The 11,750-nt window shown below is 39.8% G+C and overlaps 1 protein-coding gene and 1 long non-coding RNA gene across 5 annotated transcripts; one reads left to right on the top strand and one right to left on the bottom strand.

Annotated features, from left to right (window-relative positions):
* The first annotated feature begins 219 nt into the window (after nucleotides 1–219).
* LOC124482502 lies at nucleotides 220–3,609 on the top strand. Of its 4 annotated transcripts, XR_006957750.1 has the most exons (6): nucleotides 220–327; nucleotides 685–732; nucleotides 1,131–1,578; nucleotides 2,266–2,437; nucleotides 2,603–3,034; nucleotides 3,522–3,609. It is a non-coding gene; the product is annotated as an uncharacterized LOC124482502 (long non-coding RNA). The 4 variants fall into 4 exon arrangements; XR_006957751.1 differs by lacking the exons at nucleotides 220–327; nucleotides 685–732 and adding an exon at nucleotides 906–931; XR_006957752.1 differs by lacking the exons at nucleotides 220–327; nucleotides 685–732 and adding an exon at nucleotides 921–989.
* Nucleotides 3,610–4,117: 508 nt separating this feature from the next.
* On the bottom strand, nucleotides 4,118–8,032 carry LOC124482486 (peptidyl-prolyl cis-trans isomerase B-like). The gene is made up of 5 exons (XM_047042870.1): nucleotides 7,799–8,032; nucleotides 5,427–5,540; nucleotides 5,067–5,160; nucleotides 4,725–4,909; nucleotides 4,118–4,297 (listed from the first exon to the last, which is right to left on the bottom strand). Exons 1-5 carry the CDS (start codon nucleotides 7,898–7,900, stop codon nucleotides 4,175–4,177), a joined length of 618 nt encoding a protein of 205 aa, XP_046898826.1. The 5' UTR covers nucleotides 7,901–8,032; the 3' UTR covers nucleotides 4,118–4,174.
* Between the last annotated feature and the right edge of the window lie 3,718 nt (nucleotides 8,033–11,750).

Raw genomic sequence — 11,750 nt, forward strand, 5'->3', positions numbered from 1 at the left:
AATGTGCCTTTTGAAACACCTAATATTAAAGAACCTTGATGGCAAAGTTGGAACACAGTCCCGTTATAACTGCACAAACTCAGCACTGTCCTTGTTTTGTCAGAAAGTGAAAGAGAAATGTATTCTGGAAAACAGGCTCATTTCAAGGAAATGACCGTCAGCATCTGCCTGCATGGATAGAGCCAAACGCCAATCCCTCAGTGGACAACACAAAGTACTGAACCGTTGTATAATCAACTGGAAACTGAAAGTAACTTTTCACCTACATAGCCTATATATCGCATCCAGTCACACCCTGGCTTTAGTCTTCTTATGTCAATAAAGAGGGTAAGAATTTTCTGCTTCTGCATTTATTGGAGTCTCTTATCTTTTTCTAGATACTGTAAACTGAATTGCACATAAGACAGACTGCCACTACTGTTACATCATATGTTCTAGCATTTAGAATATTCTGGTTTATTGGGTAGACAGTTTTATATAATGCAATACCAAAGAGTGAGTTTGTTAGATAAATACAAACGTGTTTAATATGCATATGAGAAAGTGCAGTGTTAATTTTTTTTATCATTAATAAATAATGACTTTGGATATGTTGCTTTTGATATGAACGTCTTTTAAATAAGTCAGTTAGTTGAAGACAAGTTGTACATTGAAGTTGTTGTATTAACCTCCCCTGCAAATTAGTCAACATGGGAGGTGAATCATCAAGACCAGCAGCACCACCATCACCAGGTTTGTTACTTTTTAAATTCCCAATTTGTTGTAGGCTACCCATGAAAGGATCCAGGTCGGTCATGTCCACCCCATTTTAAGCTTCTTAAAATGCCCTGATCCGAATTAATTTCACAAAATCCATAGTTAATTGTAAAATAAACAAGTTTCTTTTTATGTCTACGGTTTATGACAAAGCTTGGAGGGAGGTTGACTGGACGTAAGCAGCCTACTGTCCTGACTGATGAAAAAAAACTGGTGAAATAGAAAATAGTGGCGTGTGTAGCAACTCTTGAAAAAGTATTGTAACATTGCTCAGAAAGCCCTTTAAATTACTGAAGTAAATTAAAAATACTGAAGTATTACTGAAGTAAAAAAAAAAATATATATATTTTTTTTTTTGGCAATTCTCTGGACAGGAAGAGAGATACCATGATTAAGGAACTGAAGCAATTCAGTTTGAATGATCCTGATATGGGCCAGCTCAGGATCCTGCTAATTGGACCAATTGGCACAGGAAAGTCCAGCTTTGTTAACTCAATCAAAAGTGCTATTTCTGGTCGTATGGTGACTGCTGCGCTGGCAGATGCTGACACAGGCACAAGCTTCACCAAGATCGCAAGTATTCCCGGGAAACACATACATCCTTACACATTATCTATTGTTTAGTAATTTATGTTAAATGAAATGTTTTGAGGGAAGTGTCTTTTATTCTTGTAGTATCAAACACATTACATTAGAGATGGAAAAGGACGCTTACCTTTTGCATTCAATGACGTCATGGGTTTGGAGCCTGATGAATCAAGGGGGGCGCACCCTGCTGACATCATCAGCATTCTTAGAGGACATATCCGAGAAGGTTATCAGGTAGGCTACTCTGCAACATGTAACTATAACAGCAACACATGCCAATTGTATTAAGTTGTTTTATGGAGTACCCAGTATTCACCACTATTCACCCCCTGCCCCCTCCAAAGGGAACAAAAGCAACGGCTCGATGCCCACCCATCTTTATCATTATCTACAGTGCATTGCGGCCTGTTCCCAATCATTGCCTGTCCAGTCATCAAACTGACACATACAACACACAATCATGATACTTCATTTTTGTAAACAACTTTTATTTTATTCTAATTGGATAATTATCAAGATCCAGGGCCAAGCAAGCCTTGTGTAGACTGTTTCTACGTAGCCCCCCCAAAAAACACCTTTCTCCGATCTCGGAAGGCCCCTCTATGCCCAAGGGCCCCTGGGCACGTGCCCAGATTGCCCATATGGTAGATCCGGCCTCGCAGCTGTATCACGGGCACTGCACTAGTTAAAGTGAATTCACGAATCACCCACATGCATGAATCTCACATCAATGATAGGATAATTTGATGCATTATCAAGATACAGAAAGAGATTTTTTCAACACTTTACGAATAATATTTTCAGGGGAGTGCAAGTCTTAAGAGGAGCCAATGCTCCACTTGGCGCCTCCATGTTCGCATCCTGCCCATGGCAGATGCAATTTCTAACCCTCCATATCTCTTTACTTTTTACATGATACAGTTCAACCCCACTTGTCCCTTGACACAAGAAAAACCAGACTACAACAGCAGTCCTGAGTTAAGAGACAGAGTCCACTGTTTAGTGGGTGTCATGTCTGCAAATGCTGTATCTGGAATGTCAGCTGGAGTCAAACGCAAGCTGAGGACCATAAGGGAGAAAGCTAGCAGTCTGGGTAAGTGTTCTCCACAAACCTAAATAACAACTAGTGGCACTGATGACTGAAGACACCTTTATGAGGTCATTGGATTATCTGACCATTCATGTAACACCTTGACAGAAGGGCTTTTGATGTCCAAATGATGAACAACTTACCGTTTTATGTATGTTTATTATACAGGTTGTTGGAAGTATTACTAGGGATGGGTGAACTATGCCTTGGTGCTTTCTTTCGGATTGTGCCTGGCAAAGTGCTGAAGTTCAAGCATGTGGAAAGTCGAGCTCACAGGGACATCTGGTGGTTATCGAAACATATAGCAGCCATTTAAACTCGAGTCTGAAGACGAGGCCTTTTAGTAGTCTACTGTACGACGGCCAGACAGGTAGTAAGAGGTAGACAGGAAATGTATGATAGGGGAAGACACACAGGAATGGCCGGAGCCAGAATTGAACTTGACCCGCTGCGTTAGGGCTTCAACTGTACGTGCTGTACCGCCGTTTGGAGGTACAGTACCGGGGGAGCCACCGGGCGCTCCAAACCCACATGTTTCCTCTTGAGACCCCCTCCACCCGTGTATCACAGGTTGCAGTGAAGAAATAAAGTTCTGTGACGGTGGGTGAACATCTGTTTGAAGTCAAAATGTTTACTTTAATGTGTTAATGTGAGACCTGATCAGCCCTGGAGAGATTGAGACTGGAACATTTTATACCCCTTTCAACTGCTAGACACCAATGGATGATCCCACTAACAGGTGTTACCATACACCAATAATTGAATAACATTCCCACCTACTATTCCCAACTATGCAACCGCTGCTATTCAGCCCCTGTCCAAACAATCACTTAAAACACACAATAAATACATTCAATAATCACCCTACTCCTATCCTTCCCACTTAATCTCTCCCAGAACATAGATTTAGGTGTGCATACCCATAGAGGAAAAAATGAACCAGAATGAAATGTCAACACATTTCTCCTTCAACATCACAAGTTAGGATTCTACAAGGATCCCTATCTGAAAGTCTCTGTCTGAGGTATGGCAGCCTGTAATGCTTACCCAATTAAATCCAAAACATGCATTTCTTCCCTTTTAACAGACCTCCCAGATATTGGTGCAGATGCTGATGGGGTCCAACACAACTTGTACCACAAAGACGTCCGGTTAGCTTCACAGCCAACACCAAAGCCAGCCCTCCAGATTAAACCCTTGCTGCCTGTAGTTACCTTCCAAGCTCCTCGTCTTTAAGCACTGTACAGAAGGACAGCCTATTATTGCAAACTAATTTCCAGAAATGAAAATATGTAGGTGCTTTGCACATGCAGAGCCATGGTCATTCTCTAATGAAATACTCATTGGGATGAATGGTTAAATGGGTTGTACTGAACTGTTTTGAGAACTAGAACTATGGAACACTTTTCCCCCCTCAATGAGAACTTAAAACTGCAGGGGTTGCATATTTTTTTTACTATCCATACCTCACTAGCACAAATCTGAACCCTTTAATAAAGATCCCTTACAAAATAACCACACAAAAGCTGAGCGACATTATGGAATGCTTTAATGCAAATGGTCCCAGTGCCCCATCTGGTGGTATGCTCTGGCACTGCCATGACGCCAGAGGGCCACCTTCAAACAGGAGGCTGTCCTTCTGGACCAGAGGGCTCACAAAGAAAAAGACAGAGATAAACAAGGTCCAATTTGTTTCCAACCCCCCTTAGTCCTGTTTTCCCAGTACCCTCACTGGGACTACTACTGTTTGGCGATGACAAATGGCCTTCCCACTGCTATAGTGCCTGAGTTGCGGATGGTGACGTCTTGAAGAGGCTTATCCCGGCTGTCTTTACTTGTGTTCTCGATCTTCTTGACCACGTCCTGTGGATGAGGCATGTTAGGATCCACACTGGATTTTTTTGTTGTTGCAGTAAACGACTTTAAAGACCAACACTTGTGATTCTCAAATGTAGTCAACTCAGTAATCCTGCTCTTTGGAATTTGGCTTTTGAATTAGGCACAGTCAGTCTGTCTGGGCAGTTTCAGATTTCATCTAAGCTTTTGCATGACTGCCCAAAATGCTTTAGCCATCATTTTCCTATAGAAATACTTAGTTAACAATTTAGCATTGACAATAATTCAACTAAAGGACACTTTATATCATCTTTACATTCTGTTTGAATAGTTGTTTAAAAAATAAAATGGATAATGAACATCTAATTTTAAAGAAATCCACTTGTTAATTGAAGGATGTTAGAAGCATTCCTCTGTAGTAGGTGTGTAGATAATTCAGAAGTAAAACACTCACCATGCCCTCCAGAACCTTGCCAAAGACCACGTGTTTCCCATCCAGCCACGGTGTCGGAACGGTGGTGATGAAGAACTGAGAGCCTTGGGTATCTGGACCAGAATTAGCCATACTAAGCCAGCCAGGGCCATAATGCCTCAGCCTGAAGTTCTCATCAGGGAACCGCCCTCCGTAGATACTCCTGCCTACAATATAAAAGAAAGCAAATGTAAACGTTTCATACAATTGATACATAGTGTTTTGGTACTTTGTCACAAAAAAAACGTGTTATTCATTGACATATGAACATATGGCCACCCCTGTCATGCCGATTTAAAGATACTGTATCGGTGCTGTGATTACCTCCAGTGCCATCTCCACGGGTGAAATCTCCTCCCTGAAGCATGAAGTTCTTAATGACTCTGTGGAACTTGCTGCCCTTGTAGCCAAATCCTCTCTGTTTAGATAACAGGCATAATGTCAGTACTATGTCAATCAGATTGTTTGTTAGAAGGACATATACTATACCAGGTTTTTCGTTTGTTTTTGTGGCAAAATCATTACACTAGAAGAGATGCTGCATTGGTGATACATTATACTGAATGGTCAATCAGATGGTAAAGAAAATATAAAAATCTATTCCTTTTACAAAACTGGTGCATAACCATTATTACACCCACGGTAATATTTCAGTTAACTGAACCAGTCAGATTAAACACCTACCTCTCCGGTCGACAAGGCAATGAAGTTCTGAGTCGTTTTGGGAACAATGTTCCCAAACAAACCGATAACAATTCGTCCAACATTTTCATTTCCAATTTGGATGTCAAAATAAACCTGCGGAGTAGAAGTTTATTACTGTTGTCTGGGCAGATAACATTCAAATACCAAATTAAATTTGAATTTAAAAAGGGCGACAGTCACTATGCTTCTCATCTTGGCGGAAATGTTAAATAGGAAGCAAACCCATCTTCTTAAAATATATATTAAAAAATCAAGTCAGCTTTATAATTTTTTGCATCAGTTCAGATGACCTGAACATTACTCGTATTTATTGCTCTAACTCCATCATACGACAAAGAAATGTTCAATATATGGTAGCCAAGTGTCGAGCAGGCCGTATCAGAAAAAATAAAAATAAATTATGAGCTTTCTGCAATGCTAGTCAAGGTGACCATAGTAGCTAGGTGGCTACCGAGTTCATTATTTTCCGGTATACCAATTATCTGAATTATCTGTTGTAGCATTGACCACAATTACTTTACATTTAAGCTAAAGTTGCAACACATTGTGTTCAGGAAATATATAGTTCAATTGGCATGCTATGCAATTATGCCACACATAAGTAGTCCTAGTGTGTGACACATAGTCCTGGATTTTCGATCAACACAGGTTTGATCACACTCTTCCCACTTCTGGAACTAGTAGTACAGTATTACGAGATAATAGTTTTGTGTTGGGTTCATAATTGTTTAAATGTTCAGAAAAGCTTTTCAGAAACTTTTCAGAAAAGCGCTGGGTGAAGTTAAGCGCTTGTCTGACAGCTGACCAATCAGGACGAGGAGAGTAGGTACAAGTGTACCTTCCCTAGTATTCTTCTACCTTAGTTACCAGGCTATGGCTCCTCAAACGCCAAAGCTAAAGCAAGTAATTGCATTTTATTCGCCACATTAGCTAGCTTTCAATAAGTAAAACCAACGGAAAATAACGGATTATAATGTATCGCTAGTATGTATGATTCCCTTTCAGGTTACAGAATTCTCGTCAGAAAGGCGCTTGACGTCACCCAGCGATTTTCTGAAAAGGCAAAAGCCGCTCAAAAGGCGCTGAAGGCAGCGCTTTTTCAGTATCAATTCAGCTTACTTAGTACAAAAAAGTATATAAATAAGTACACTGCTAGTATACTTTAAGTAATATGATAACAGTATACTTTTATACTAAGTATACTTACAAAATAAACTTGAAGTATACTTCTTTTTTGTAAGAGTAGGCTACATGACAGTAAACAAAAGCTACAAGACACCCAATGCAACTGCCACAAGACACTTGCGTTCCACTATCAACAGAACAGTAACTGTCATGTAGGGGAGAGCGGGGGCGAAAGTTGCACGGAACGAAAGTAACAAAGCTAACACTTGTTACTTTTGTCCCGCCGCTAATGCAATAGTATGTGGTGAATTTCTGTTTGTGGAAAGCATTTATTAAAACATGTTTATGTCATATTATATAAACAGAATATGCCAAGAGTGAGGGTCAGAAAGACAGACAGAGGTCTGATTCAGTAAAAAATGATAATAAATATTTGATGTAACTGAAATGTAAAATTCATAGTTTTTTGCAAAACTAATGGACAAAATGTGTTTTCAGTTACATATTAACAAGGTCATAGTCAGGTATATGTAATAAAAACCAGAGTAACACAAAAAATCTAGCTTGTATTGTGTTACTTTTGACCCACCCTTGTGTTACTTTCGTCCCAACTGATGGGGTCGAAAGTAACAATGTGCAACTTGTGTTCAAAATGAAATTATACTGAAGTTGTTCGACATTTGTACAAAATACCATCTGGTATTGATAGACCACACTTATAAGTTATAGACCCAAGCAAAAATATATTTATGTCTAAAACATTCTCTTTTAAAATTAAGTTTTTCTGAAAAATTGTACTTTCGCCCCGCTCTCCCCTACCAGTGGAGGCGCTGTCACGTAGCCTACCACTAGCTACTGTCATGTACCAACGGAGACTGGCATGTACCACTAGCTACTGTCTATGCTGTCACGTACCACTAGCTCCACTGGCACGTACCACTAGGTGCCAGTAGAGGCACTGGCACGTACCACTAGCCACTGTACTACTCGCTCCACTGGCACGTACCACTAGCTACAGTAGGCTACAGTACAGTTTTGGTTCTAACTGCCTCCGCTTTTTTCTGAAAAAAGAAGTCAAGTGTGAACACGGCCTAAGGGAGGATAAATGTGTCATCTGTACGCGAACGTCAAATAACATGTTATTGCACATTTGGCCTTCCATATAAATCAGGCTTAACGCGCTGCAGAAGCGTCTGGAGTCAATAATGCCATGGGTAATTATTTACCTTTGCCGTTACTTCAACATTCTCTTCAGCGTTTGAACTGCTGGGAAACAGCAAAATAAACACCGATCCCACAAAAACTGTGACAGCCACTAGAAACTTCATCCTCTTCTTGTAGATAGGAACCAACCAGTGAAAATGTAGCCGTGGTGGCTGAAATATATATGCCCGGGGAGTAAACCCAGAAGGAGACTGGTCTTCTAGTTAATTATGTGAACTATTCCACGCCCATTCTAAACCTAAAGCTCATAGATTTAGGTCAGAGACGCAATGTATTTGGATTGGCTCACATTTCAATCTGAAAACCTGTGACGTTCGTTTTGTTTTGAGCATCATATGAATAAATCAACTCAAATTGATTAATTAATTTGACATTAGATAAAGATGGCGAAAAAACTTTTGGATATTAGGGGATAGTTAGCCACGTGTGTTTTACACTGGCGGGTGTAGACCTACGACAAACATGGTTGCCCATTTACCCACCGTCATATGGGTGATCGATGTCAGGATTTGCTAACACTGCAGATAATCCTGTCCATGACCCCAACATAAATTAGTCCCTCATAACATAATGTGGGCCGTTCAAAGTTTGAATGCCACAAAGCTTAAACAAATGGTAAAAGTTTGGGTTAATTGGAACTTGTTGGGGGTCTGATTGATCACCGAATGTAGGCTATACAATATTCTTGAATATCTTAAAAATTACAGCAACACAACAAAAACTGTTACTGTGAGACAGTACAATACACAACAGGGACAACAACAAAATTTTCAGTGACCATACAGTCCATCAATAATAATAAATAATATTGATGGACATCTGATAGCTGTATTAGGCCCAACCTTCCTTGACCACTGCCCATGTTTATCCTCTGTCTCAGTTCTATTTGTAGAGCTTCATCCTGAACATATAAGAAAACAGAAACACAATGTGAACCAATCCACTTGTAAATAAAATAACTATAGGTTGTTTAAAGCACGTCACATGACCCTAATATAAATAACACCTCTAAATAACACATTTAAGTCAGGATGAATACGGTTGTTTATTCAATCTAACGGTCTGATCCATCAATTGGGCGACAACAGACTGATTGTTGAAATCATCTTAAACTACATTTGGGTTTCAACCCACCATACCATCACTTGTCATTAGCGTGTTGGCAAAACGCGTAGACACAACAACGGGTTGCATTGTGCATGTGGTTTTTACGTGTCACATTACTGCCACTGTGGCAAGATAGTGGTATTGAAGCATAAATGCTTGATTAAAGCGTTTTTTTTTTTAAATAAAATAAAAATAGCTTGTTTCAACAAAGGTTGATGGATTATAAGTGAGTGGTGGATGAGCGGTTAAGGTTGCACCCTAAACATCCAGACTATTTAGGACATAGTCATACATTGTGGATGAAATCTGAGATTTCTAATATGCTTATTTTAATCACATTCATTAGATCATCTATTGCATCATTATTTTTGTATGTATTCTGTGCTATCAACCATGGAGGGCAGGTGTCAGTTCTAATGAGAAGTTGCTGACGGGTTGGAAATGAAGTAACTACATGCTACAGTGTGACTTGGTGAGAGAGAGAACCACATCCTGGTTCCTAAAGGATTAGAGGCTTTTCCAAAAAAGGTCTGCAACTCCTCAATTACTGAACTGACAAAAGAGAAAGAAGAATAATGTAGGACCGCATACAACGCACACTCAGCTCTGATGTATTTCAGCCCATCATAGTGGGCTGAAATACACTGTTGAAGAAGCACATATGAGACAATGTATCATGACACCAGGAATGGGAAAAAGTTTGGTCCTCCAACTCTGAGCAGACGCATGGGATTGATATCAACTAGTTAATTCCATAAATGATACATCGGCCGATAACCGAAAAGATGAACGATCTAAAAAAACTATGATGAGATTCTTAAAGGCAGCATCTGCATGACTTTTCAGAGTTACGGTGAGATTACAACAAAACGCATCAATACTTTTAAATAGACATGAAATAGAACCATGCACTATAAATAAACATGGCAATTGAATGCGTATGTTTAACACAAAAAAACAAACTTTAATACATATTTATTTGAACGTTATATTAAAAAAAAAACATCCCCAAGCCAACGGGCCCTTCCTGAAAGCAGGACCAGTGAAGAGACAGCATGCCATAAGACATAAAACAGTGACTCTGTGGCAAACACGGTACAGTACACACTAGGGATGAGCATTACATTCAGTGTCCATCAGTAATAGATAATATGGATGGATGTCTGAGATCTGTTTTGGGCCCAACCTTCCTTGACCGCTCCCCATGTCTGTCCTCTGTCTCAGTTCTATTTGTAGAGCCTCATCCTGAACATTGAAGAAAACACAAAACTATGTAAACTAAGCCACCTGTAAATACACTAAGTGGTTTGTTGAAAGCAAGTAACATGACCCTAATGCTCTAAATAACACATTCAAGTCAGGATGAATAAAGCTGTTTATTCACTCCAGCAGTCTCATCCACACACACACAATCCTTCCAAAACACCCAGAAGGGTGTGCGCACTTGTGTGTGTGGACTGATCGTTGAAATCAGCCTAAACTACATTTGGGTTAGAGACTGGTAGTTGGACGAAACCTTCAGTGGTCCATTACTCACCTTGTGAGCAGGTGGCATAAGTGATACCAACGTAGATTAGGACCTTTCTTGCTACAAGTTATCAGGGTTACGGAATTTATGGAGTCAGTGTGAGTTTGACATTCATGGACCCAAATGATAATGAGGCAAAAAAAGTTCAGGAATTGCACAGAAAGCACTGCACAAAACAATATACTCCACTCTACTCCTATATTTTACATTGGCTGCACCAGAGTTTAACATAATTATTCATGTTCACATCCATTGTAAAAGGGTCCCTTCCTGGGAACAGCACTAGAGCGCACAGACTCATATAAAGTGTGTCTTTTTAAATTTTTTCTAAGACCATTTTACTTCAATTGTACATTCATGTGGCAGATAATATTTTCAAAGAATAAACTTCCTGCATCTTTAAATCACTATGTTATTGTAGGCTACGGTTAAAGTGAAGGAGACAAGCTAGCTAGTTCTGGAGTGGTCTTGTTTTCAATGGCAATGCAATTGCTAAATTGTTGTCAATGTTATGCATATTTCTCGTTAGACTTATGTGGCCACTTATAAATTTCATCTGTTGTGCGTTTTTCTTTTAGCTCATAATGTGTCTTTTGCTGTAAGTTTGATCTTGACGTAATTAAGATGGCGCAGCGCAGGTACCTGTCTTTCTTCTGAACGTGTTGCAGAGAGAGAAGCGGCAAGCATGGTCATATTTTATCACAATGGCATTTAATCATCACAGCAAACTATTTCACTGCTCTGAACTGTAAGTAACGTATCCAACCACATCCACCTCCAGAGATCTCTATGGCCAAAACCTTACAACCACAAACCACACCGGGGTGCTGTCACATCGCTGTGGGAAAATAAAAAAATAAAGAAACCCCATTTAGTATCTTGGTCCCCAGCTCCACCATGAAGATAGAATAATTGAGTAATTTGGCTGGTTCCTTCTACCAATCTGGGGTTAAAAACTGGGGTTGTGAGAAAACAAGCGAGTTGAGAATTTAAGACAATTCATCTCTGACAGGAGAAGGGCAGTCAGGGGAACAGCTCAGAAAGCTGAACTATATTTGAACCCTCTTATCCTTCATCAACGCTGCATTGCTTATGTTGCATTAGCAGATTTGCTCATTAGCGAAGTGTTGGACAATATATATCCAGGAAAAGCAAAGGACCCAGGCAGGTAACAAGCTGATGATACTGTAGCTCTAATGTAGCTCGTAATCAGCTCTCCAAATGCAGGATCTTTTTCTTCCTACACAGTACTTGTATTTCATGTGCTTTTAGTGCCACCTACTGACGTAACAGTAACAATTTACTACAGTTGTACGAAA

The sequence above is a fragment of the Hypomesus transpacificus genome, chromosome 2 (assembly GCF_021917145.1).
Source record: "Hypomesus transpacificus isolate Combined female chromosome 2, fHypTra1, whole genome shotgun sequence".
Lineage (NCBI taxonomy): Eukaryota > Metazoa > Chordata > Actinopteri > Osmeriformes > Osmeridae > Hypomesus > Hypomesus transpacificus.